The 693-nt window shown below is 33.5% G+C and overlaps 1 protein-coding gene across 1 annotated transcript; it reads right to left on the reverse strand.

Annotated features, from left to right (window-relative positions):
• Positions 1-507: 507 nt before the first annotated feature.
• On the reverse strand, positions 508-693 carry LOC107858097 (the record flags this gene model as incomplete). Its single annotated transcript, XM_047403484.1, is given in 1 exon segment — positions 508-693. A coding segment is annotated over 1 exon segment (109 nt), but the record flags the coding sequence as incomplete, so codon positions are not given.

Raw genomic sequence — 693 nt, forward strand, 5'->3', positions numbered from 1 at the left:
GTCAAATCTTCATAAATCATATTATTAACAAATCATGATGTCCAATTTTGAAAAGTGAAATGCTTATATAATCTCCCTTGCCGAAAAGAAAATGAATGATTCTCTTATAGCAGACCAAATTATTAGTCGGATTAAACATCTTGATCAGTTCCTACACCAACTAAGTAGTAAAAGGTGTTATATCTCATGGATGAAGGTAATTGGCAATTAATACAACTTTACTAGTGCGAGTTGTATTGACAGAACATGGAAATGAGTGAATGTTGAGAATGACTAGAATATCATGCATGCTTGGGGAGGGAAATATGCACTTTTAGATTCAATAAATGTTCAAGTCATCAATACCTAAGATCAAGCAAAGAATATCCAAAAAAGAGAAGAAGAAGATAAATATAGATAACTCACCAATATTTGCAGAGATTGAAGAACAGGACAGGCATCTAAGATAGGAGAAACTTTGACTATGTCAAAGTTGTACGTGCTTTCAAATAGCAAGACTAACATCCTAGGGTTTCTAAATATCTGCATCTCTGTTGGGAAGTGTGTTACCTAACAAAAAGGAATACTTCAAGTGATTAGGGTGTTCAAAAGACAAATACCAAAGGAATTTGACAAGCCAAGAAATCATCAAATACCTGAGTATTTAAAGCGGTGACTATTAAAGATTTAACTTGAGCAGGTAAATTCGCTGCA

Source organism: Capsicum annuum, unplaced genomic scaffold, assembly GCF_002878395.1.
Source record: "Capsicum annuum cultivar UCD-10X-F1 unplaced genomic scaffold, UCD10Xv1.1 ctg42799, whole genome shotgun sequence".
NCBI classification, from domain to species: Eukaryota; Viridiplantae; Streptophyta; class Magnoliopsida; order Solanales; family Solanaceae; genus Capsicum; species Capsicum annuum.